The following is a 25,871-nucleotide window of genomic DNA, read 5'->3' on the forward strand; positions in this document are numbered from 1 at the left end:
TGCAATTAACCCTCTAGTAAAAGTTGTTCTACATTAAATCAGCAATTTATGCCACAATATTGTCTCCAACAAAAATGATGGAGGAGACCTAAAATCCAAGAAGCAATTAAGTGTACATGGAATTTTGCAATCTCATGTGCCACCCTATTTTTGCTTGCTTTCTAACAAAATCTACCAACACTCCTCCCCTACTATTAAGCATAGATTTACTGTTACACCAGGTTACCCAGCTTGAGCAAATTAGTGTTTTCTCCTCTTATTGCTTTGACATATAGTTGTGAATCGTTCTCAATGGTTACTGTTGACACTGGAAACTGGAAGATAATCCAACCATGAAAGAGCCTCGACAATCCCTACCATTTCTTCCTCCACTATATGCCTGCTACCTGCAAACCTCATTTTTCTTTCTTCTAAAAACTGACCCTGACTATTTCTACCATACCAACTGCAAACGAATCTTGACCTTCACTGCAGCATCTACATTTATCTTGAACGAGCCCTGGCTCGGAGGTTGCCATTTACTATTCTGCTGTAGGACTGTTGAGTTCTGTCTTGGAGATGCTTAGTGGTTTTTATGTGCTTCTTCCATTCCTGTACTTGCTTTCTACTTCAGTCCATAATAAAAGCTTGTGTCATGAATCTATCTTCAAAAAATTTCTTGTTTCTCGCAAACCAAACTGCCCATAAGACTATTACAATTTTTACCAGATTACTTGAATACACCATAGATATTTACTCACATTCTGTCTACTGATTCAGCACTGAGCTTCTGAAGCAACCAGTCAGCTGCACTTTCTACTTCCCTCATATCAAAAGTCAACCCTATACTCTTCCAACATTCCTTGGCAAAATTGCATTCAAAAGACAAGTGTAATGGGTGCTCAATGTCCCTAGTGCACATCCGGCAATAGTGTGGGATTATGATTCCTTTATCTCTGAGCAAATTCCTAACAGGAAGATTGTTTCGACAGACTCTCCACAAAAAGATACTTATTTTGTGAAGAATTTCGAGAGACCATATCTTGCTCCATCCTCTAGATTAATGTAGTCCAGTTACCAGAATATGATTTTTATGCCACTCCCTGATATCCCGACTTTACTGTGTATTGCCCATTGTGAGAATGGGACCAGACAATCCTGTCTTTAATGCACAAATTTGGTATATGAGTGTTAAGAATAGCATTTGCATCTTCACTGTTGTACTGCAATCTCACTTTTTCCTCATCCCATTTGTTCATGTTGTTTTGGAAAAAAATCACTGACCTTTGTGTTATTGTTCACACTTGTTTGTTCCTGATTCACAGGTAAGTCAGCCTTGCTTCTTAAACATCTATCAGATTTAATGTTAATCGATTGGCCATCCCCAAGAACCCACATAAACCCCAGGCTTCATGTTTTCTTTAGCTTCCCAGACGCCAGACCAAGTGTAGCTCAATCCTCCTTTTCAACTAGCTTGAAGAAAATGACAATTGGGATAATACCTAGCTTTGAGTTCTCTAGCTACTAGAGATTCCAGATCATTGATAAGGTTCCAGCATTGCTTTGTCTCAAATAGTTATTTTAGAATTTTAATGGGCACCAGGAGGTGGCACCACGTGATAGGTTATAAATATTTCACTGGGATTGCTGATGTGGGGAAATGAGTTAGACTAAAGATAGCTGATAGGCTTACACATTTGCATTTTTAAGAAAGGTATAAGAAGCTATCAATGTCTATGTTACTCGACTCTATCAATTATTTTTGCCACTACTCCCTCTCTCCATCAGGTATCTTTAGAAGTTTTGAAAATATAGAATCTTAGATTTTAGTTGATTTTAATTGTTAGTGAATTTTTAACCGAGTTGATGAAAAAAAATCTTGCACAGTGTTGCTGATTTTGTTAAATTTTTCAAAAATTCATCAAAATCTAGTGAATTTTAAATAGATTTCAAAAGATTAAAAATAAGTAGCAAATCCATTAAAATCGACAACTTTTTCAAATAAAAAAAAATTCATGACTTTTGAATACCATCACATTTTCATGAACTTTTAAAAATCCAAATTGAATACGTGATTTGATTTCAGTATACTTTTACTAATCAAAATTGAATACACTAAGATTTTAAAAAAGTTTTTCAAATCTTTATTTAATACCATAGATTTCAAAGAACTTCTTAAAATCTAAATTGAATACCTCTTGATTTCAAGAATCCAAGATAATCTTTTAAAATCTTAATTGAATACACTAGTGTTAGTGTTTCACATACAAGAAATTTTGAATATATCATATACTAGAATTTTAAAAAATATATAAATTATACTATATATTTGTTTATTATGAGTAATTTAAATAGAATATAGAGTATAGGTCCATCTCCCAAAAAATTAATGAAGTCTTTTTTTTTACCACAAAAATTAAAATACATGAAGGGTTTTTATTTTTTTGGAAATGATAATATTTAAGTAAATTCTTTTATATCACTACAAGAAAAACGCAATCAGACAACACCGATCAGACAACACTCGACCAAAAAAGTGTTGCCCGAATTTTTCATACAACGGTTGTTCTGCAACCAAAAACCTGGTGTTGTCTCGCGTTGATTACTACAAGCAATTAAAAAATGTTGTCTAGTAAAACAAATCAGACAAGTGTTTTCGAAATCAAGGTGTTGTGCGAATGGGAAGGCTTTAGCATTAATACAACGCTTTAAAATCCATTATCTAGTTGATGGAGACAAACAATCCTTTCTAAAGTGATGTTGTGCAAATGAGAAAGTTTGCACAACGAGTTTTAGAATGCATTGTCTGAAAATGATTGAGATAACGTCTAGTTTAACAGTTGTGGAAATGAGACAAGTGTTTTTACTATTGGTTATTTAAGCTTGAATCGCAAAATGTACAAATTAGGTGTTGTCTAAATGATACCTCATAGACAAGTGTTTTACCTATATTGTATACCACCTATATCAGACAATGGTCAAATTCTTAAAACAGTTGTCTTTCTTACCAAATTTAAAAACACGTGGCATAACAAAATGTTCAAATAAACCGTAGTCTGATTTATTATAGTAAAAATAGTAAACAATTCCAAACAATTAATTTTAAATTTTTTAAAACTACAAATTCTAATTAAATCCACTTTCCTCCAGATTAAATATTTAAATTTTATATTTCAAAATAGTTTAATTATCTACTTTATAATTAACAAAAAAAATAATCACAAGTACTTCAAATTTATATTGTTAATTGTTCAATTCAAACAAGTGTTTTTCGACTAAACACGTTGTATTAATCTACCTTATACTAGTTTTTTTAAAATAAAACACTTGTAACAGTCAGACAACCGTTATCGATATTTATAATCTGTTGTAAAATTTATAATACTGCAACAATCTTAAAGAAAAAATCGTTGTAGAATTCCAACAACGGTATTTCCTAAAAAACGCTTATGTAAAGTAACTTACCATAACAAGATTTTAGGAAAAACCGTTGTCTATACTTTTACTAGTTTTTATTTTTTTCGGAATAATTATATGCCACCGTTTATTAATTTATACGAGTAACCAATAACTTACACCAAATTAATTTGTGTTTATTAAGATTTGAAATCACCTTTTTCATAGAATTTTGAATTCTTTTACCTATTAGTTTTAGACGTTAGACGAATACTAATAGCGTCAACAGATAATCACATTGATGAGGACATAACGTGTAGATTAAGTTAAAAATATAACTCATAATATTTATTTGTTGGTTTTGTGGACTTCGTACGGACGTTAATAGCGTTAACTTACGAATATTACTCATAATAACATAAAGCAACACATAATCTATATACTAACTTACAGATATAAGTCATAATAACGATATTAGGATTTAGTTGACATTATCTACGAATGTTAATAGTGCTACTTTTCAGATATAACTCGTTATAATATTATTTGGCCTAACATATGTGTGCTAACTTACAAATATACCTAATAATTACACTTCAAATTTACATTGTTAATTGTTTAATTCACACAAGTATTTTTCAAAAAAGTATGTTGTATTAATCTACCTTATACAAGTATTTTTAAAATAAAACACTTGTAACATTCAGACAACCGTTATCGAGATTTATAATCTGTTGTAAAATTTATAATACTACAACAATCTTAAAGAAAAAACCGTTGTAGAATTCCAACAACGGTATTTCCGAAAAAACACTTATGTAAAGTAACTTACCACAACATGATTTTAGAAAAAAACCGTTGTCTATACTTTTACTAGTTTTAAAAAAATTTCGGAATAATTACATCCCAGCGTTTATTAATTTATACGAGTAACCGATAACTTACACCAGATTAATTTGTGTTTATTAAGATTTGAAATCATCTTTTTCATAGATTTTTTGAATTCTTTTACCTATTCGGATTAGACGTTACACGAATATTAATAGCGTCAACTAGATTATCACATTGATGAGGACATAACATGTAGATTAAGTTAAAAATATAACTCGTAATATCTATTTGTTGGTTTTGTAGACTTCATACAGACGTTAATTGCGTTAACTTACGAATATTACTCATAACAACATAAAGCAGCACATAATCTATATACTAACTTACAGATATAAGTCATAATAATGATATCCGGATTTAGTTGACATTATATACGAATGTTAATAGTGCTACTTTTCAGATATAACTCGTTATAATATTATTCGGCGTATCATATGGGTCCTAACCTACAAATATACCTAATAATTACACTTCAAATTTACATTGTTAATTGTTCAATTCAAACAAGTATTTTTCGAATAGGCACGTTGTATTAATCTACCTTATACAAGTATTTTTAAAATAAAACACTTGTAACATTCAGACAACCGTTATCGATATTTATAATCTGTTGTAAAATTTATAATACTACAACAATCTTAAAGAAAAAACCGTTGTAGAATTCCAACAACGGTATTTCCTAAAATACACTTATGTAAAGTCTAAAATACACTTATGTAAAGTAACTTAACACAACATGATTTTAGAAAAAACCATTGTCTATACTTTTACTAGTTTTTAAAAAAAATTTGGAATAATTATATGCCACCGGTAATTAATTTATACGAGTAACCGATAACTTACACCAAATTAATTTGTATTTATTAAGATTTGAAATCATCTTTTTCATAGATTTTTGAATTCTTTTACCTATTTGGATTAGACGTTACACGAATATTAATAGCGTTAACTAGATTATCACATTGAAGAGGACATAACATGTAGATTAAGTTAAAAATATAACTCGTAATATCTATTTGTTGGTTTTGTAGACTTCATACAGACGTTAATGGCGTTAACTTACTAATATTACTCATAATAACATATAACAAAAAATAGTTTCATACATATTAAATTGTTGTATGGATATTGATATATATTGATTTTATTCATGTAAAAAAATAATTTAAATTTTTTAAATATATCTTGCATGAAATTATAACAAAAATCTAGTAGAAGGCGTACTTTCTCAAACAAGGTTCCTTCACGATATATCGATTTACAAGATTATTTTTTTAAAATGATTTTTCGACGATCCAACCGTACGGATGTTAAGATATATCGATTTTAGTCATAAGAAAAAATTATTAAAAAATTTGAAATTCATTTTGCATGTCAGGATTAGAAAAATCTGGTAAAAGTACCCCTCCCGACAACGAGACCCGTTCCCGATTTACAGGATTAATTTTTTAAAATAATTTTTCGACGATCCAACCGTACGGATGTTAAGATATATCGATTTTAGTCATAAGAACAAATTATTAAAAAATTTGAAATTCATTTTGCATGTCAGGATTAGAAAAATCTGGTAAAAGTACTCCTCCCGACAACGAGACTCGTTCCCGATTTACAGGATTAATTTTTTAAAATGATTTTTCGACGATCCAACTGTACGAATGTTAAGATATATCGATTTTAGTCATAAGAACAAATTATTAAAAAATTTGAAATTCATTTTGCATGTCAGGATTAGAAAAATCTGGTAAAAGTACCCCTCCCGACACCGAGACTCGTTCCCGATTTACAGGATTAATTTTTTAAAATGATTTTTCGATGGTCCAACCGTACGGATGTTAAGATATATCGATTTTAGTCATAAGAACAAATTATTAAAAAATTTGAAATTCATTTTGCATGTCAGGATTAGAAAAATCTGGTAAAAGTACCCCTCCCGACAATGAGACTCGTTCCCGATTTACACGATTAATTTTTAAAATGATTTTTCAACGATCCAACCGTACGGATGTTAAAAATATATCGATTTTAGTCATATGAAAAAATTATTAAAAAAATTTGAAATTCATCTTGCATGTCAGGATTAGAAAAATCTGGTAAAAGTACTCCTCCCGACAACGAGACTCGTTCCCGATTTACAAGATTAATTTTTAAAATGATTTTTTTGACGATCCAACCGTACGGATGTTAGGATATATCAGTTTTAGTCATATGAAAAAATTATTAAAAAAATTAAAATTCATTTTGCATGTCAGGATTAGAAAAATCCGGTAAAAGTACCCTTCTCGACAACGAATATAAAAATATATTAGCTTTTGTCATATTAAAATATTAAAAACATTCAAATTTATTTTATATTATTTTATAAAAATAATTTCTTAAATCTATTTATAAAAAAATTATAAATATACAATATTTATTTATCTAGTTTTCTTGTTATAATTGTTTCCCTCCTTCAACTTTTCATTTCCCGCTTCTTTTCTTTTCAATACCCGCTTCCCCCTCCCCCTCCCATGCCCCATTTCATCTCCTTCTCTGTAAACATAAAACACCAAAGTGCACAAATCTAAATCTCTCTCTCTCTCTCTCCCTCCTAACACTCTCAATCCACCTCTAGTTCAAACACTAATTACGCTCTGAATGACGAATTAACTTCATAGCCGTCTGCTGTTTGTGCTTCCATTTCCGATCCGAAGGATCTCAACTTCTTGAATTGAGTTAGGTTTCATGATTTTTCGTGTTTTCACTTTTTTGAATTTTGGGTTTTAGATGTGTTTGTAAAATCTTTCTGTTATTTTGGGGATTTTTATGTGTGGTGTGAATTTTGTGGTCCTATTGAGTTTTGATTTAGGTTGTGGTCTCTCCCCTTTCCTCTCTCCCTCTCTTTCTCCCCCTCTACTCTCGTTGTTATGAAAAATCTATACATACATAAATATTTGCTTTGATTTGAGCCTCCTTTGATTGATTTGTATGTTTCTTTAATGGAGTATGGTTTCGTTTTGGGTTTCAATTCGACTTCAATTTGGGGTTTTAGTTCGTGTTCAAAACTAAGGTTTTAGGGCTTATTTGTGGATTCAATGGAAGGTGCTTGTCTTTAATTTTGTGGATACAAGTAAGTAAAGGGGATGTGGAGGGGAAAATTGAAGCTCAAGAAGAAAATTGAGTGTTTTGATGATTTATGTAGGTTTGTTCTGTGTGATTTAAGATGTAAGTGATTTTTTCTTCTCCCAGTAGCAGTTTTGTGGGTGTGTCTGTTATGACTTGCTTGAATGCTATATGATAGTTTCCGTAACATCTCTGTATAAGGTATTATCCATGTGGACTATGTAATGATTTTAGGATTCCCACCATTCTACATGAAATGCAAATATGTGATCAGCTAAGAACTGACAAAGTTACACAGCTAAGAGTTGTACAAACACATCGAATCCTAGTGTCATGCTTGGAGCTGGTCTTGTTGCAAAGAAGGCCTGTGAGCTAGGATTGGAGGTATGTTATACCTGTCAATTACAGTAACCTCTTTAAAATAATAGGTTCGGGACCAGGGAAATGAATTTCTTTATTGGGCGTAAAAATACAATGTTTCCATTATGTTGGTTTCCGGAGAAAAATATTATTTTTTAGGGAGGTTATTATTTTATCGATTAATACTTGATCAAGGTTCATCTGTACTCACTTGTATTGGGTAAACAAAGAGTTTATAGTTTTGTCCTCAATACATTGTTCAGTGTTTTTGGAGTGGTAGGAGTCTGCCTTGTAATATTCATATAAATTGTATCTGCAAACAGGTTAAGCCATGGGTGAAAACAAGTCTTGCACCAGGGTCTGGAGTTGTTACCAAGTACTTGCTTCAAAGGTATTACAACTATTCTGTAAAAGAGTGTATTTCTGACTCATAATAAATTCCCAGCTTTGAATTGTTTACCTTTCCGTGTTTTAGTGGCCTGCAAGAGTACTTGAACCAGCACGGCTTCAACATTATTGGGTATGGTTGTACGACATGCATAGGAAACTCTGGGGACCTTCATGAATCAGTTACCGCTGCAATTACAGACAATGGTATTGTCTTCTTTTTTCTGATATTTCATTCAATGCCTCCACTAAAATTAAGAAATGTCAGGGTGCTTTCCATCAATATTTTGCCTCCCACTGCTCTGTTCCACTGGTATATTGGTCTTAAGATTTTGATTATTAAAACAATTTTCATATCACCCCATGGTGAAATCATCACTTGTATTGTATCTTATATTGTGGTCAAGAGGCTATATTTGTGAAAACATACGGAATTTAAGATTTTATCATCTTTTTACAAGGGAGTATCATTTTTTATTTCACATCAAGATTGATTATGTTACTATGGATGAATTAAAAGATAATAAAACCTGTATTTTAAATATAAGTTACCCTTTTAAACGGAGAAAAAGTATTATACATTGTCCTGAATGAAGGCAACAGTTGTGTGTTGTTAGCTGTCTTGATTTACCTTCTTTTCTTCCATTTTTGTGGACCAGACAATAATCGCTGTACACCTATACTCTGTATATGTATGCTTTCTAGACATTGTAGTTGCAGCTGTTCTTTCCGGAAATAGAAACTTCGAAGGACATGTTCACCCACTAATAAGAGCCAATTATCTTGCTTCGCCTCCATTAGTTGTGGCTTATGCACTAGCCGGCACAGTATGCTTCCTTACTTTTTACTTTAATATTATTTGTTTTTCCCCATCTAAAATCTGATTAATAATGTGCATGGGAGGGTTCTGCTAAGCTTTTTATGCTAAAAGATGAAGAGCTTTCAAGCTACCATGTTATGTCATTTTTTTAAATAGCCATATTATTGTCTTTTTCTTTATCCGGGGTTTTTGGAGCTGGGGGATTATGTATTATATTTAGTCAGGGCTTTCCTTTTCGTTGTCTGAACTTCTGATTCCAGCTCAATGCGATGAGCTTACCGTTGACATTGTCCAGCTGACACATACCTTATGTACATTCTTCTTATTTGTAATATTAAGCTAGGCCATTTTGTATAGCTATCTGATATTGAATATAAAAATTTAATGTTATGATCAAGAAATTCTTATCATTATATACAATTGCTAAAGTAGTATCAAATTTAATGTTATGTTTCCTTGCCCAGATGGCAGGCTTTGCTCTATACAGAAGATACATATCCCAGTTCAAGAAGATGCTCAATATCATTTCCCGAAAGTTTGTCAGTGCACTTGAACAACGACCAGATCTAGCCTATGTAGTCATGAACACTTCTTCCTGTATCAAATTTAATGTTATGTTTCCTTGCCCAGATGGCAGGCTTTGCTCTATACAGAAGATACATATCCCAGTTCAAGAAGATGCTCAATATCATTTCCCGAAAGTTTGTCAGTGCACTTGAACAACGACCAGATCTAGCCTATGTAGTCATGAACACTTCTTCCTGTATCAAATTTAATGTTATGTTTCCTTGCCCAGATGGCAGGCTTTGCTCTATACAGAAGATACATATCCCAGTTCAAGAAGATGCTCAATATCATTTCCCGAAAGTTTGTCAGTGCACTTGAACAACGACCAGATCTAGCCTATGTAGTCATGAACACTTCTTCCTGTATGCCAGCCTTCCTTCTGTCCACACAAAATTGCAAATATGAGTTCAATTTTCAGCACAAATATTATGTTTTCACTTGAGAAACTGTTCTTAACATGCTAAACTAGGTATGTTTCTAAGCTTACACAAGATAAAATTTGTTCTAGTTAACTAGGTTGAATATCTTTTATTAAAAAGTGTGTTGATAGTCATATAATGCAGGTGAGAGGGGAAAGGGATAAATTCAGGAGGTGATCTGTTGATAGTCCTGACCAGCAGAGTTGCTACCATCCACATGTACAGAAAAAACCAGGTGCCAAGTTCTATTTTTCTTAAAACTTATAGATTTTAAATCTCTCTCAAATTACTCTTTCTTATTTAAAAAAATCTAGTGTACATCCCTTTATGATATCTAACAGTATCTAGTGTACATTTAGGTCAATCACATCCAAAAGTTTGTGACAAGGATAAATGATTTTCTATGTAATTATGTTGTATGTAATTATGTTGTAATTATGTAATTATGTAATTATGTTGTCGATTTATTTTGAAGATTGTTTTCTCCAGATTGGGAAATTGCCTATCACATGCTGTAATGATATTGCAAGGACAACATAGCTCTTGCGGAAGACGTGAAGAGAAGCTGAAAATCCTTGTAGACTCTATATTTTCTTTAATTTGTAGTAGAAATCTTAGACTAATGAAGGCAGTGATATCAATATGCTTTTAGCTTTTGTATAACTATGTTGCTGTGATTTTCGATCATGGATTAACTTTAGAACTTTTGTTTAGATTTGCAAAGTTAATTTCATTTGATTACTTGTTATATTTTGCGTAAGACAACGCTTTTAACAACCAAGCTTCATTAAAATATCATGTCTTTAATACTAAAACAATGCTTTCGAACACAAAACTTTGGTGCAAAATTAACTCTCACAACACTAGTAAACCATTTTCTATATAATATTAAGATATTGTATCAAAGGTATTCATGCAATACGTTTGGACAAATAAACAGTTGTATGTATCTGATCATGCAATACATTAAAATCCAAAACTGTTGTATGTAGAAATTTATTACAAGAGTTCTACGAGCTCAATTTCATTTTTGTTGTCTATCTGAATACACAACAACGTTTATACAATAATAAGTGTTGTAGGATTGGTTTTAATGTTATACCTTACACAACGGTTTTCTGAGTTTGTGAGAACCCTTGAGTAATATCGCTTGTTACGATGAAAACAAGTAAAAAACGTTGTCTTTTCTGGATGTAATACAACGGGCTTAATCCATAATCATTGTCTGTATAATCTCAGACAATGTTTTTTAGCCGTTGTCTAATCCAACTAACAGACGGCGGCTCAATAGTCAACGGAAAAATAGGGTATCAGACAACGGACATAAACGGTTGTTGAAGCTTGTTTTCCTTGTAGTGTATATTACTCCCCCTTTCTAAAAACACATGTTTATTTTAACTTTTGAGGCGTTAACTTCACTAAAATTTAATTGATATTTACACATATCATATAATCGAAAAAAATAATAATAAAAATATCATTAAAAAAATATTTATTCTATTCTAAAATGTAACTTTCATATTTTAAACATAGATAATTTATAAATATTTAATATTAAGTCAAAAATTAGTTAATTTGACTCATAAAAAATATGTAATTAGGGAATGAGGGAATATTAATAATTGGAGGAAAAAAACAGGGTGAAATTTTTTGACTAGGTCGGCCACACGCCTAAAATATCTTTTTTCTATGAAATTGTTGATCTGGGTTCAGTATAGTGGAATATAGGATAATCAAGCGTAGAGAGACGCAACAATTAAAACACATGATACAGTAGTTAAGGGTCACGGTGTTAAAACAGGTTCAGCTGCTCCTCAAGTGAAGATTGCCCCAGGAAGGCCCAAGAAAAAGAGATGAAATAAAAATTATATTGTGGAAGAAAACGTGGCAGTCAAAGAGCAGAAGTATTCATCCAACTCAGCAAATGGTCTGGGGGAGCTGCGACGGTTAGCTAGAGTTGGGACTCCAAATCCTAAGTACCTATCCCAGAGCAATCTAATTTTTGAGGTTATATATGTAAATAATAACTATTAGTGTACAGTTGTCATTTAAGAGGTTATCCATCTACATGTTACAAAAAAAATCAAGGTTTCAGAAACAAGGTCAAAAGAACATCTGGGTTAAGTAATTTGAATAACATGCACCAGCTATATACATTAAGGTTCAAGGCTGGATAATTAATGTTGTATAATATTGTCAAAACTTATGGACTATATAGGTAGATTAATCGAGTAAATAAGGTGGCTGTGCTAATTTCAATATATGGCTGGAATATGAACAGAAGAAAGATGGTAAACACCTACAACACCTACATGTATAGCTTGCATGAATTGAAGACAATGTAACTTACTCATCTCCGTTAAACAATTGTAGGTGGTAAAAAGTCTATGTTAGTAATAAATACCTGATGTAAGGAATGATGTCAGCTAGAGTTTAAGGCATATAAATAGGTCTGATCATTTGTAGTACTAATATATCACACCAAGTGAAGAAAAACACCAAGAGGTCCATAGAGAGAAAGAAAAGAGCTGAAGCTCTTGTGAGAAGAAAAAAATTACAGTGTGTGTAAACACTTAAATGTATAAGTTGTTTTTTCTATTATTAAGAAATAAAAGCAATCTCTAGTGTATTAATATTATTGAAATATTTTGGTGTAAAGCCCATCTACGTTTCCAACAAGTGGTATCTGAGTTAAGGTTCATTCGAGAAAAGATGGCACATATGATGGCGCAACCACAAATCCCGAAATTGACGACAACAAATTACAGGAATTGGAGCATACAAATGAAGGTGTTACTCGGTTCTTACAATAATTAGGAAATTATCGGGAATGGGTTTAACGAGCCTGCTAATGCAGCCGCTGAAGCAGCACTTCCAAATGCCGAGAAGACGACGTTAAAGGAGATCCGAAAAAAAGATAAAAAGGCCTTATATACAATTATTCAAGGTGTTGATGAATCAACCTTTCAAAAAATTTCAGATGCAAAAACGGCAAAAGAAGCCTGGGAGATTTTGCAAAAATCATTCCAAGGAGTCGAAAAAGTCAAAATGGTGCGGTTTCAGGTGCTACGCGGGGAGTTCGAAAATTAAAGATGAAAAGTTTGTTACGCGTGTGAAAGCCATAACAAATGATATGAAAAGAAACGGCGAAAGTCTCGATGACGTTCAGGTCATGGAAAAACTCCTCCGTTCGCTAACCAGAAAATTTGATTATGTGGTTACTTCTATTGAGGATTCAAATGACTTGTCCACAATTTCCATTGATGAGCTGGTTGGTTCACTTCAAGCGCATGAGCAGCGGATGAACCAATATGATGATGCAAGCCATTTGGAAAAGGCGTTGCAAAGTAAAGTATCCATTGGTGACAATTCTGGCTGTAGCAGTTATGTACGTGGCAGAGGTGGCTACCGAGGTGGACGAGGACGTGGAAGGCAGTCTTTCAACAGAGGCCAGAATTCTGAAGGTTATCAACCATCTGGTCATGGTCAGAATTTTAGAGGTCGAGGAAGAAGTGGATTTCAACGAGGTGATAAATCTCAATTTCAATGTTATAATTGTAATAAATTTGGTCACTTCAGTTATGAGTGTAGAGCACCAAAAGTCGAAGAAAGGAGTCACTTTGCTGTAGTAAAAGAAGATAAAGATGTTGGCACTGCTATGTCCCTCACTTATAAAGGAGATGAGAGAAATAAGAAAAATGTATGGTATCTTGACTCAGGGGCCAGTAATCACATGACTGGTCACAAGGAATTATTCATGGAGATAGACGATACCATCAGCGGAGAAGTTACTTTTGGTGACTCGTCAAAGATTCCGGTGAAAGGAAAAGGTACCGTCACGATCATGTCGAAGAAAGGTGAAAAAAATATATAAATGATGTTTATTATATTCCTGCATTGAAAAATAATATTATCATTCTTGGCCAACTTGTGGAGAAATGATATAATATACAGATGCAGGACAATTCTCTCATTATCAGAAATCAAGTTCGGGAATTGATTGCAAATGTGGAGATGTCAAATAATCGTTTGTTTACGCTTGATATGCAAATGAATTTGCAGAAGTGCATAAAGTCGGTCATTAAAATGACTCGTGGTTGTGGCATTTGAGATATGGTCATCTTGGATTTTTCGGCTTAAAATTATTGTCAAAAACAAAGATGGTGGACGGTTTGCCAGAAATCAATTAACCAGGAAATTTGTGTGAAGCCTGTGTCAAGGGGAAGCAACACAAACAAAGTTTTCCCGTTGGAAAATCATGGAGAGCCAGGAGGCCATGGAGATTAATCACACAGATATTGCTGGTCCATTTGATATCTCATCACTTGGAGGTAATAGATATTATATAACATTTATCGATGATTTTAGCAGGAAAAGTTGGGTGTATATCATCAAAGAAAAGTCGGAGGCTCTTGATAAATTCAAGGAGTTCAAAGTACTGGCAGAAAAGCAAAGTGGTCATTATTTGAAGATACTCAGATCAGACAAAGGAGGCGAGTATACTTCAAACTTGTTCAAAAGTTTTTGCAGAGCACATGGCATCAATCATCAGTTGACAACGGCATATACTCCTCAACAAAATGGCATTGAAGAAAGGAATAATTGCATTATTCTTGACATGGCAAGAAGCATGGTGAAAGCAAAGCATTTTCCAAGAACTTTATGGGCGGAAGTTGTTCCATGTGCAGTTTATTTGCTGAATGGTGTCTAACAAAAAGTGTCAGAAATAGAACTCCAAATGAAGCATGGAGCGGGAGCAAACCATCAGTTGGACATCTCAGAATTTTTGGGTGTATTGTTTATGGCCACGTTCCCGATCAGAAAAGGAAGAAGCTGGATGATAAAGGCGAGAAATACATCTTTACCGGATATGACAAAAGGAGCAAGGCGTATAGACTCTATAATCCCCTAACGATGAAATTAATCATTTCTCGAGATATTGAGTTTGATGAATCAGACTACTGGAAATGGAGCGAGGAAGAAAGAAAAGTTGATGGTTTATTTTTCAATGATGATGATGATGATGACGGTGATGACTCCAATATTGAAGATGACGGAGATGATGATCAAACTCCTCCACCAAGTCCAAATCAATAAAATCCTGGATCGACACCATCCACGGGAGAAAGCAGCAGTTCAGGGGGAGCACCACGAAAGACGCGGAGTCTGGATAATATCTATGAAGCAACAAGTCTGGTACAAACAACCTTTGATTATTCTCTATTTTGTTTAATGGTTGAATGTGATCCAGTTACATTTAAAGAGGCTTCTGAAGAAATAAAATGGAATAAAGCCATGGATGAGGAAATTGGTACAATAAAGAATAATGATACTTGAGAGCTCATAGATCTTCCAGAAGGACACAAAGCAACTGGTGTCAAGTGGGTCTACAAGACCAAGACGAATCAGGATGAAGAAGTGAAGAAATACAAGGTGAGGTTGGTAGCTAAAGGCTACAAAAAGAGATATGGCCTTGACTATGATGAGGTATTCGATCCAGTTACAAGAGTTGATACCATACGACTTCTTACAGCAATTGTAGCTCAGAATCAGTGGAAGATTTTTCAGATGGACGTCAAGTCAGCATTTCTCAACGGTTATCTTGAAGAAGAAGTCTATATTGAGCAGGCTCCAGGATATGTTGAAAAAGGCCGGGAAAACAAAGTCTACAGACTGAAGAAAGCCTTATATGGTTTGAAGCAAGCTCCGCAAGCATGGAATACAAGGGTTGATGAATATTTTCAGAGAAATGGTTTCGTGAAGAGTCCATACGAGCATGCCCTCTGTATAAAGACAAATTCAGAGGGAGATATTATGATCGTGTGCTTATACGGGGATGACATGATATTTACAGAAAATAACCCTGGTATGTTTGATGATTTTAAGAAAGTTATGACTAACGAATTTGAGATGACATATATTGGTCAAATGTCATACTTTCTTGGAGTCGAGGTGACGTAAAGTAAAGACGGGATATTTATGTCACAGAAAAAATATGCCGAGGAAATTTTAAAGAAGTTCAGAATGGAGGAATGCAAACCAGTGAGCACACCAGTAGAAGCAAACATAAAGCTCAGAGTTGATTCAACGAGTGAGTCGGTAAATTCGACGTTGTTTAAAAGTTTGGTTGGAAGTCTGAGGTACCTAACTTTTACTCGTCCAGATATAATGTATGCAGTAGGATTGGTTAGTAGGTACATGGAGAAGCCGATGCAAGATCACTTCATGGCAGCTAAAAGAATTTTGAGGTACATAAAAGGTACACTTGATCATGGCTTATTTTAGACATACTCTCAAGATTCAAAATTAGTAGGTTACTCAGAGTCTCAAACAGCGATTATGGTGGTGACTTGGATGACGGGAAAAGCACTTCGGGTTATACTTTTCACATTGGTTCTGCAATATTCTCGTGATCATCAAAGAAGAAACCAACAGTTGCACTATCAACATGTGAAGCAGAATACATCGCAGCAGCAGCGTGTGCATGTCAAGCTATGTGGCTAGGCTACATATTGGGTGAGTTAAATCTTGCAGAGGAATGTCCGGTTAAAATTTATGTGGATAATAAATCCGTTATTTCACTAGCGAAAAATCCAGTGTCACACAGTCAGAGCAAGCACATCAATATTAAATATCATTTTATTCGACAACAGGTGAATGAAAAAATAGTAGAGTTGGTACACTTTAAGACCGAAGAAAATTTAGCAGATATTTTCACTAAGCCGTTGAAGCCAGACGTGTTTCAGAAAATGAAAAATAAGCTCGGAATGCAAAGTCGAGTTTGAGGGGGAGTGTTAGAATTTCAACTCTGGGGAAGTAGTATTAATATCTACAGTTATCATTTAAGAAATTATCCATCTACATGTTGCATATCAAAATCACGGTTTCAGCAACAACGTCAAAAGAACATCTGGGTTAAGTAATTTGAATAACATGCACCAGCTATATACATTAAGGTATAATAAATGTTGTATAATATTGTCAAAGCTTCTGGACTATATAGGTAGATTAATCCACGAAATAAGGTGGCTGTGCTAATTTCAATACATGGCTCGAATATGAACTGAAGAAAGATGGTAAACACCTACAACACTTACATTGCATGAATTGAAGACAACGTAACTTACTCATCTCACGATTCAACAATTATAGGCTGGTAAAAAGTCTATGTTAGTAATAAATACTTGATGTAAGGAATGATGTCAGGTAGAGTTTAAGGCCTATAAATAGGTCTGGTCATTTGTAGTACTAATATATCACACCAAGTGAAGAAAATACCAAGAGGTTCACAGAGAGAAAGAAAAGAGTTGAAGCTCTTGTGAGAAGAAAAAAATTACAGTGTGTGTAAACACTTATATGTATAAGTTTTATTTCCATTATTAAGAAATAAAAATAATCAATTGTGCTGGTGTATTAATATTATTGAAATATTTTGGTTGTAAAGCCCATCTACGTTTCCAACAGTTTCAGAAGATTTGCAAAGTTTAGAAACAAGACAAAAAAATGATGTGATATGTATGGAAAATTACTGGCTTATGCCCCCTGTGGTTCCCGTGACGGATCATAATTCTTACCGAATACAATATTTTTTAAATATACTTTATTTATTTGAACAAATTAGTGGCCCGTTTGAAAAACTGTATTTCATTTGACATTGTGGATTTCATCAAATAAGTTGTTTGGAAATTTAGATTTAGATTTCATTTGAAATCTAAGACATTCAAATATTAGTACAAAGATGAGAATTTGAAATGACAATTCATGTCTTTTGAAATTAAATCCAAGTTTTGAAACGCCCTATAGAGTTACTTCAACTTTCTTCTTTATTTTAACTCAAAATTTTGGTTTCAAGATGTGACCATATTCATGTCAACATCATCATCAAATCATTATTTATTTCAATAATTAATAATTTTTAAATTTTCAAATTACTTATTCATACTAATATTAAATTATAAATGTCATAAATACATTTTGTATTTCATTTTTAAGCAAGTTAAAATTTCGACAAAAGAAAGTTAAAAAATAATTGTATACAAAAAAAAATTGACCAAAAAATTTATATAAAGTTGAAAAGCACATGTTTAAAGTTTACAAATTTAATTTTTTTTAAAATTTTTAATAACTCAAGAATTTTGACGTAAGTATTACTACCCTAAAAATATTATATAATTTATGAACTTAATTTTAAGTAAAAAATTTATACTCTAAAATTTATTTATTAGAAATTTTTGATAATATGATTTGATAATTATTTTAAATATGCATGTGTATAATTGAGTGAAATTTTAGTTTTTAAAAAAATATCACATTGCAATATTTAGTTTTGTTGATATTCATGGGTGTGTTTACAAAAATTAATTATGTTAGAATTAAAAGATAAATTTTAGCTCACATCAATAGTAAACGAATTATATTTATTTTGATATACAGACCTAACTAATTATATTCAAATTTATTTTGTTTTAATTTGTTTAAAACCTGGATGAGATAAAAAGTTATGTATCAATAATAATAAAAATTTGTTAACCCGAATAAAAGTACAAATTATTTTATTTTTGATGGTAGAGTTATTATTGTTTTATTTTGATTTATCATGAATCAAGTGTATTATTATTGGTCAATTTTTTTTATTATTCGAACCAGATGACCTAATCACATGAAAAAAGTGAGAATTTTTTTTAAGTTTATATAACAACGATATACAACCCATATTTTTAATTTTAACGATATGCACCATATAATTTTATAATTTATAGTTTATAATAAATTTTCATAATTCTTTAAAACTATAAAAATATAGACTATAAACTAAAGTAGAAAAAACATATAATGGGAAAACTGTGTAGGGTTGAGTATTATTTTAAAAATTTTGAAACTGAAACCCAAGATTAATGCTATAAAAACTAATCCAAACCAAAACCAAATTCGATAAAAATTGATTCAAATTTTAAACCCAAATATCAACAAAATATAATATCATTTTTTATGTAATTTATTTTTAAAAATAAACATGAGAACGTGAATCAAATAATATATTTATTTACACTAAAAAAGTATGAAAAATTAGGAAACTTGTAGTTTTAACGGAGAATTAATATTATTATATATGTATATAATATTAAAATAAGATTAAAAAATTATAAACTATGAAGATTTAATCATAAAGAATAATTTTAAAATAGATCTTTTTATATTATTATCTAAATATATAATTTTAAGTTATATGCACAATATTTAAACTAAATAAATTTGAATAAATGACTAATTTGTGAGTTCGCTTCGAATTTAATAGGAAATATTTATATCTTGTTTTTTTCAAGTGAAAAAATGTTAGCTATTATTATAGTAAAATTTAATAGTTTTTAAAATGAATTAAAGTTAAAATCCAGTATAATTTTTACAATATTATAAATACAAGGGTGCACTTTTTAATAATATAAACCAAAAAATAATATTCCAATTGTATCCATGTAAATGTTAATATTAACCGTTATTTTTAATAAAAATTATTAAAAGCTGTACGATATGAAACAAAATTTAAAGTTGAGGGTATAAAAGTTTAAGATTTAATCAAGAAAACTAAATATTCAAAAGGTAGTGCAAAGTGTTATTGAACTCTTATAAAAATATCATCACAAGAAGTTTGAAAATTTTGTAGCAAATTCAAGAAAAATTTCACCCAAGAAAACTCTTTGGTGTGTACTTGGGATGTTTCAACTTTAATTCGTTTATGAATTTTTTAATTTTTAGATAAACAGCTTTTTGTATGGTACACATATATATATAGCTCAACAGACCTGGCAAAATAGCACTCTTTCAACTCAGTCACTTGTAAAGGTAAACGGAAGAATATAAGAATCCACATATTGGCTTAGGTCGGTTTTTGTTGTGTCAAAGTATATTTTAGAAAAAGTTGAAACACTATATAATTGACATAAATTAAAATATAAAACAAGTAGGAAGAATAGCTTTTATTAATATATAAAAACCTATTATACAAAACTTACTCTGTACAAATGTGCAAGTATTTTTAAATGCCTATTTTTAAAGGCGTTATGTTATATGAATAATATCATTGCGCATGTACACTACATAGTTATTTATATCAACTGCATATTAATTACCATGAACATAGTATTAATTAGTGATAACTCCAATCCACGCACAGGGTCCTTTCGACGTCGCACCGGGACCTCTTGCAGTGTAGCTGCCGTAGGGTATCTGCAAAACAATACCGAAGAGGGGATTTGACCCCGCGGCGTGTCCAGCGTGAGAGTTAGAACTTACTTTTGGATGATGAAGATAAAAATATAAGGTGGCTCTGTGTGTATATGAGTGTGTGTAAGTGAGTGTAACCCCTAAATCCTTTCTCCTTGGGTATTTATAGCCCAAGGATAGGGTTTATGGGTTGGTACCTTTCAATCAAGGTTGTTCGTTGCTGGGGCGTAGGATGCCTGGCTTCAATGGATTTCTTACACGTGCCTAGATAAGGAATGCCTTAGAATGTTCCAAGGGTGTGTTGACAAATTTCTTGATTGTCCTTAATTGTTGGTTATAGATACGTTATCATTCATGTTCCTAGAATTGTGTCCCACATATTCCTCCATAATGTGCTGTAGTATTGGCTTGTTCCCCGGGTTGGGTCCGGACCCTGACTCTTCCTTAAGTCCGGCTCACCCTAGAGCAGGGTAGAGCCCTAGTTAGGAGACTGTTAGAATCTGGCTCCTCTTATGAGCCCGTCTCACCCTAGAGGGGGGTTAAATCCTAGACAAGATGTTAATATCCTATCATTCTCCTCCACTCCCTTATGCAAATTTCTAGATGTGGGAGTAGTAGTAAAATATGCGGAACTTCTTTGTTTGCTTGAGAATATTTGTTATTTCTTTCCCCCCAATCTGGGTTGGGTATATAGACACCAATTCGAATTTAAAAGTGGAGGGTTGTGCTGGCCTTGATCGAAAAAAATTACTAGTTTTGCCCCACAATCTGGGTGGATATGTAGAGACCAATATGATTTAAAGATAGAGAGTAGTGTTGGCATGAGAGAAAGAATTGTTGCTTTCTTGCCCCCAATCCGGGTTAGGTATATAGATACCATTTTGGATTCAATGATAAGATGGTGTGTTGCTTGAGAGAAACATTTGTTTCTTTCTTGTCCCCCAATCCGGGTTGGGTAGTAAAGATCGATCTGAATTCGAAGATATAGAGTTTTGCTGGCTTGAGAGAAAATATTCGGTAATACAAACCAAGGGAAATAATTCCCTTGAGATATCTAAGAACTCTATCTACTTCTACTGCCATCCCAATGAGTCTTGTTTGGACAACTTGTATATATAGCTAACTTAGACACAAAATAAGAAATATCTCTTCTATTCACATTATCAAGATATTGCAACTTCTAATAATCTGAGAATACCTTAACCTGAGATAACGGAAATTGCTGATCTATTCTTGAGAAGTGCAGCTTTTGAATCATATGGTGTACTAGTGATTTTATAATTTGAATAACCGTACTTCTTAAGTATATATTTTCTCTATATAATGAGAAAGTGACAACGTTATTCCATCAGTTGACTATATCAACATGATCCCAAGAATCGCATTAGCCTCACCCATATCCCTCATTTCAAAGTGCCACTTCAAGAAACTCTCTGTCTCATTAATAATCTTATATTGGTTCCAAATAACAAAATATCATTACATACAAGCACAAATTCATTTCCTCTAACCTTATAGTAGGCGCATTCGTCACTTTCATTAACTATAAATAAAAAGTTTAAATAGTTTTATCAAACTTTTTATGCCAGTCTATAGGAGCTTTTTTAAGGCCAAATATGGACTTAACTAGCCTACATACTTTACTCTCGTTACCAGAAATAACAAATCCTTCAGGTTGATCTATATAAATCTCTTATTCAAAGTCACCATGAATAAAAGTTGTATTTAAATAAATTTGATGGATGATAAGACCATGTACAGAAGCCAATACAATAAGCATTCTAATTATTATGATTCGAGCAATAGGAAATTATGTATCAAAATAGTTAATGCCTTCTCTTTTCCTAAAGCCCTTAACTACCGGCCTAGCCTTGTACTTATCTATTAAGCCATCACGGTTTAGATTCCTCTTGAAAATCCACTTGCATCATATAGTAGAACACTTAGGAGGGAGATCAACTAACTCCCATCTTCCATTAGAAATAATTGATTCTATTTCATCCTTCATGGCACTTTTCCAATGCCTTGACTCCGAAGAATCCAAGGTTTGACGGAAAGTTAAAGGTTCATCCTTGATATTGTAAGACATAAAGTCACTTCCAAAGTCCTTGAATACCTTTACACGCTTACTCCTTCTAGGTTCATCTACTTCGTTAGGAGTAGAAATACTACCAGGACCTGCCCCCATATTCGTCATCTTTTCCACATGATCAGGAATAGAACTCCATGTGTGAGTGAGATCATCTTAAGATTTATCCTAAAGTACACCAATCTTCATAGGGAACACTTTCTCAAGAAAGTTGTATCACGAAACTCAACTATCGTAATACTAAAAATCTTATAGCAGATGTTATTTCAAGACATCCCAGAAAGATTGAATCAATAGTTTTTGGACCTAGTTTTTCTTCTTGTGTTCAGGGACAATCACCTTAGCAAGTCGTATGGTCTTATAATGGTCTTATAATTTCTTTATAATTAATAGGGTGTCTTATAAATATATTTCAGAGGGACCCTTTGTAAAATATGGCAAGCTGTATTCAGAGCCTCTTTCCACATGTACTTAGTGAAAGAGATGTGTCCTAAGTCCAATCATGTATGATGATTTAGAAAGAACTTTTATGTAATCTGTTTTTGATTTTATTGATATTAATAAAAGTCTTGTTTTGGTTTAGTGCGGCTTTATCTATTTAAGTGTTTAAATAAGATATACCATAGTTTAGAGTAAAGCTTTTTATGGATTATGATGAGATCATAATAATGAGACCTAAAAGATGATAACTCTGAACATAAATATTTCCTGGTCGTAGGATGACTAACTGGTAATTAGTAATCCACAAAAATTGGTCTATACTATGCTTGCTTCATTATGAAGGATGTCTGTTCTCATAGACATTTGTGTGGTGACACTATAGCTAGTATGTAGGTGCTTATTATAGAATAAGTTCACTGAACATGACTCACACAGCTGAACAACTGATGGAGTTCACTCACGTCTCAGCAGATGTTCACATAGTGATAGTTGTACAAGTATCCTTAAACTTGAGGTCATCATAGTCATCTTGTGTACACTGAACTATATTTTGGTTTAGTTCTTAGTCTCTGGGGAATAATAAGGGCTCTACTGAGTGTAAGAATTTGTACACGAAGATAGTGTATGATCAATAAAGGATCTACCCCTTCCAGTGAAGGAAGAGAATGTTCAATGCTGATCCACTTATGCTAGTTCAGGAATCTCTGCCTAGAGTGAATGAAATTAGAAAGGAGTTTCTAATTCACATTAATTAGAACTAAGCATAGTAAATGGGAAAGCATAAGATTAAATAAGATAGGCTTGGCACGAGTTCCATGTCTTGTATTTAATCATGACTTTGCAGGGTAGAAGGAATTAATTGTACGGTACCTATTCACTGAATAGGTTCTTATTATTATAAGCAGTGAATTCATATTATCCGGATAGTCGCGATATGCGGAGAAGTATCCCTCACGATGTAGAATAAATATGAATAATTTATTAATTAATCATATTTAATGAATTAGAGAATTTATATAAATAATGATAAAATAGTTTTATTATTATTTATTTCTACTACCGGCTTAATATTGAACCTACAGGCTCACACCATAAAAGAGAATGATTTAATGGTGGAGGAATTAATTAATAATGGATGGTAATTATTTATTTGTGAAATAAATAATTAATTAGCAAATTTAATAATTGATTAAATGAGATTTAATTAATTATAAATTAATTAAGAAAAGTTCTTAATATTATTAATTAAGAATTTAATTTTGGAATTAAATCAAGTGAGAGAATTATTTTTCTAAAGTGTTTAGAAAAGGGGTTAATGATTAAAAGGTGTTTTAATTATTAGTTAATTGGTTAATAAGAATAATCAATTAAAGGGTTAATAATAATAATATTTTATGGGAAAATTTTCAGCTGAAAATTTTGCCTATAAATATACTATTATAAACCCTATTTGCCCCAAAAAAACCCAAATAAAAACCCTAATTCTAAAGTAGAAAAAGAGGGAGGCAACTAATTCTCTCAACCTCTTCCTCCCTCCATTATTTTGATCACTTGGTGGATACCGGTGTAGTGCTTCACACTTGAGGAGCAGCTGCTAGGGATCTCCATTCATCGTTCTTGGGTCGCTATTAAAGGTTAGTAATTGATCCCTCGATTGATTCACGATTTGTATGCGTTTATATGGATTTGATATCAAGAAAAATGTTTTACCATGCTTTTGTGATGTATAAAATCCTACAATTGTATCAGAGCATAGGTTGTATGCATATAGATCTGTGATAAAAATTTCCGAATTTTATGATCTTGTATGAATTTATTATGATTTTTGCAAGTTATATCATGGATTAATTATGATCGATTAGAAATTGTTTCTGAAAATATTTTTGACTATAAATCTGGGTTCTACAAGTGTTGTAGATCGTCTGGGTATTTTTTTCATAATTTTATGATTTGTGGATTAATTATTATGAATTTTTGAAGTTGTTTTAATTAAAATTCTTAATTAAATATGTAATATATATGTATTCTGTTATGTATATATATATATGTTGTCACCTGTTATAAATAAAAGGTAGAATGAACTGATGTTACTGGGTGGCACGGTGTTCCAGGCGGCGACAGTTGATTAATAAAAAAAAGGCGGCTAAAGTCTGAAAAGGACAAAGGGCCACTCGACTGGCTAACGCGTGTGGGGCTAACGCGCTCGTGTGTCACACGCGGCGCGTGTCACATACGGCGGTCAACTGTTCAGCGTTGATGCTGACGTCATCAGATGACGTCATGCTGACGTCATCAGATGACATCATGCTGATGTCAGCACAGCTGTCAGGGCGCGTGGGGGCGAGTGGCTGAATGTCAGTCACACGCCTGACAGTGCGTGTGCGCGTATAGGCGCGTCAGATCTCTTCCTGCAGCGCGTGAGGGCGTGTGGTAGCTCCATTTGGGGCGTGCTTGGTGCCGTTGGATTCGTCTTTTCAAGACGCGTCTAATGGTATATTATATATATTTTCTGAAATTGTTTCGGACTGTTTATAGCTAATAGTAGTGTATTAAAGCTGTTTTTAATTGTTTTAATTACCTTTAAATGCTTTATGTGATACATAGAGATGTATAATTCTTAGAGTAATATGCTACATGATTTAACATGCGTACCTTTACGTTTATTCATGCTTATATATGTGATATATGCTTAACTTATCATGCGATGATAGATTTAGGTGAACTTAATTAACATAAGGCGTATGTTAGACAATCTAGTATAGTGAAATTGTTTCTGACCTTAATATAAATATTATGAATACAATCATGAGATTCTTGTGTTTATGAAACACGTAATTAAATATGAATTTCAATATTGAGAGAAAGGATGATTCTGTCAGAAGCAGAATTCTATCTATAAGAAAGGGGTATTAAATGACGCCTCTTGACAATGCTCCCCCCGAGCTGGGAATCATCTGATTATCGATTATTGATTTGAAATATTTAATTTAAAAGGAAGAATCTCTTTATAATATGATTATGATTGTAACATAATATAATCCCTCTAAAATTAAATAATATCAAGTAGTAATTGGCCAATGACTCAACGGGCTTGTGTCGGTCAAAGCCTTCCAACTGGTAGAAAGTAGTTCTTATTTTTAAATCATTGTCGTTTCGTGCTACAGCCGAGGGCTTGATTTTGAAAAAAAAAGAAATACTGTCT

The 25,871-nt window shown here is 32.5% G+C and overlaps 2 protein-coding genes across 2 annotated transcripts; both read left to right on the plus strand.

The window, feature by feature from the left end:
* Positions 1-7,601: 7,601 nt before the first annotated feature.
* On the plus strand, positions 7,602-8,573 carry LOC141706097 (aconitate hydratase, cytoplasmic-like). The gene is made up of 3 exons (XM_074508932.1): positions 7,602-7,749; positions 8,049-8,116; positions 8,201-8,573. The coding sequence occupies exons 1-3, from the start codon at positions 7,699-7,701 to the stop codon at positions 8,532-8,534; spliced, it is 453 nt and encodes a 150-aa protein (XP_074365033.1). The 5' UTR covers positions 7,602-7,698; the 3' UTR covers positions 8,535-8,573.
* A 4,325-nt stretch (positions 8,574-12,898) lies between these two features.
* LOC141693900 (uncharacterized) lies at positions 12,899-13,792 on the plus strand. The gene has a single exon (XM_074499089.1). It carries the CDS (start codon positions 12,899-12,901, stop codon positions 13,790-13,792), a length of 894 nt encoding a protein of 297 aa, XP_074355190.1.
* Positions 13,793-25,871: the final 12,079 nt, after the last annotated feature.

Source organism: Apium graveolens, chromosome 2 (assembly GCF_009905375.1).
Source record: "Apium graveolens cultivar Ventura chromosome 2, ASM990537v1, whole genome shotgun sequence".
Taxonomy (NCBI): Eukaryota; Viridiplantae; Streptophyta; class Magnoliopsida; order Apiales; family Apiaceae; genus Apium; species Apium graveolens.